At 41.3% G+C, this 2,009-nt stretch overlaps 1 protein-coding gene across 1 annotated transcript; it reads left to right on the top strand.

Moving 5' to 3' along the window:
* The first annotated feature begins 554 nt into the window (after positions 1-554).
* LOC18433347 (protein LURP-one-related 8) lies at positions 555-1,564 on the top strand. The gene is made up of 2 exons (XM_006843440.4): positions 555-894; positions 1,038-1,564. Exons 1-2 carry the CDS (start codon positions 661-663, stop codon positions 1,401-1,403), a joined length of 600 nt encoding a protein of 199 aa, XP_006843503.2. The 5' UTR covers positions 555-660; the 3' UTR covers positions 1,404-1,564.
* Positions 1,565-2,009: the final 445 nt, after the last annotated feature.

Below are 2,009 nucleotides of genomic sequence, written 5' to 3'. Positions count from 1 at the left end.
ATAAATTCATCATTTAAACTAAACCAATTATAAATATAAAAATATTATATGACTGTTTATTTTTTAGTACAAAAGATCACATTCTCTTATCCACAATGTGTGGTTTTTTAGATGTTTTTGCACCATCCATATTTGATTTAACCCATGCGTTTTACACAACGTCCATCTTAAAGATGAACGTTGACAAGTCCGCGGGCTCTTGAACCCCCTGACTCATGGAACATTTTTCCTAAAAATAAACAATAGTTGCGTCCAAGCCTGAATTACTGACCCATGAAGCCTTTAGTCTCTACAAATGTCTCCACTCGTCAGTACACGTGTCTCTTTCTTGGCCGCAAGGCCCTATTTTCGCCATTAAAAACACTTCCTTCTTTTTTTTATTCATTTTAACCCCAAAACCAGAGCCCTTTCATGGCCAAGAAACGCTACGTCAGATCTTAAATAGTCAGGGTTAAAAAGCTAGGGTTTTGGACGATTCCCCATGTCGCTTTCACGACCTTGGTTTTGACGATCTCCGAGATCTTAAATACTCATGTCATGGCGGCCCAGAACCTAGGTTTCGCGCGCTCTGAAACTAAGGGAGTAGGGCTTCCTGAAGATCTGAAGCTGGTTTGGCGGTTTACAAGTGGAATTACGGCGAATAAGAGTGGTTATCCGGCGATGACAAAGGTTCACCCTAATGGCTTTTTGAGAGAGTTTCGTCAAGATTCAGATGGCTCTGCAACGGTTTTGACGGTTTGGAAGAAATCACTGCTTCTCAGTTGTAGTGGTTTCACTGTGTTCGATTCCAGGGGGAATCTGGTCTTTAGGGTTGATAATTATGTTGCTGGTAATAGGGAGGAGCTCGTGCTCATGGATTTTGAAGGGAAGACTCTGTTCACGATGAGGAGAAAGGTGAGAACCCTAATTTCTGAACCCTAATTTTATCTTTGTGGTGGTTTTTTGTTTTGTGAGTGTTTGATTTTTTACTTCTTTAGGGTTTCCATTGATGTCCACTGTATGATTCTTAATGTGTATGTGGTGTTATTCTTGATCAGAAATTGAGCCTCTCAGAACAGTGGCAAGTCTTCGAAGGGGAGGCTCTCTCTCCATCTCCTCCCATATTCAGTATGAGAAAGCATTCGAGCCTCCTCCAATCCAAGGTCTTAGCCCACGTCTACAGGGGATGCGACACCAAGCGCTGGGCTTACCAGGTCGAAGGCTCGTACTCGCGACGCATATGTGAGATCCACAACGAGGCTCATCGGGTGGTTGCCGAGATCAAAAGGAAGGAGAATTCGGGTGGTGTGAGTTACAGAGGTGATGTGTTTAAGCTTCTTGTCGAGCCTGAACTCGATTCTGCTTTTGCCATGGCCCTGGTGTTGCTCCTGGATCAGATGTTCTCATCAAAATGGTCTCCCTAATTACAACAACCAACAAACCCCATGCTTTCTTTTACTATATCTCTCCCATCATTCTTTCCTTATGGTTTGCTCTTTGTTGGGGTATATAAATTTTTGGATTGTTGTCTTTCATTCTCCATTATTGCTATGAGCCTCTCATGGCGTGGGTTTTTGTGCTGCCATTGAAGAGGCGCTCTCTCTCTTTCTCTACAAATTCTCTCTGCTCTCTCTCTCTACAGTTTCTCTCTCTTGCTTGCGGGCAATTTTATGTAGAAAAATGGATTCACAGTAGTACTCTTCTTCCTTGTTTGTATACATGAGTAAGAGGGGGAGGAGAAGATTTTGAAAAGAAAAAATAAAAAATAAAAAATTATTGGAGTTGCTGCATTTTATAGGTGCGGTTGTTTTGGTAAGCATGTAAAAAATCAATTGCTTCTTTCTTTCTATTGTTGCTAAAAAGTTGGAAAAGTTAGGGAAACACCTTCAAAATGTACATCGCCCCAATTTATTGAAAAAATGCAACTCCCACTCCATTGAAACAACGTTAGGGCCTGTCGCCCCCACTGAATTAGCCAAAAAAAAAAATTGCTTGATTTGACATCCTTAATGATTTTTAAGTGGTTTGAC

This window comes from Amborella trichopoda, chromosome 1, assembly GCF_054954075.1.
Source record: "Amborella trichopoda isolate Santa Cruz 75 chromosome 1, AtrichopodaSantaCruz75HAP2 v2.0, whole genome shotgun sequence".
In the NCBI taxonomy this organism is placed as follows: domain Eukaryota; kingdom Viridiplantae; phylum Streptophyta; class Magnoliopsida; order Amborellales; family Amborellaceae; genus Amborella; species Amborella trichopoda.
The sequence above is the reverse complement of the archived record's forward strand: the minus strand, read 5'-3'. Positions and strand labels throughout refer to the sequence as shown.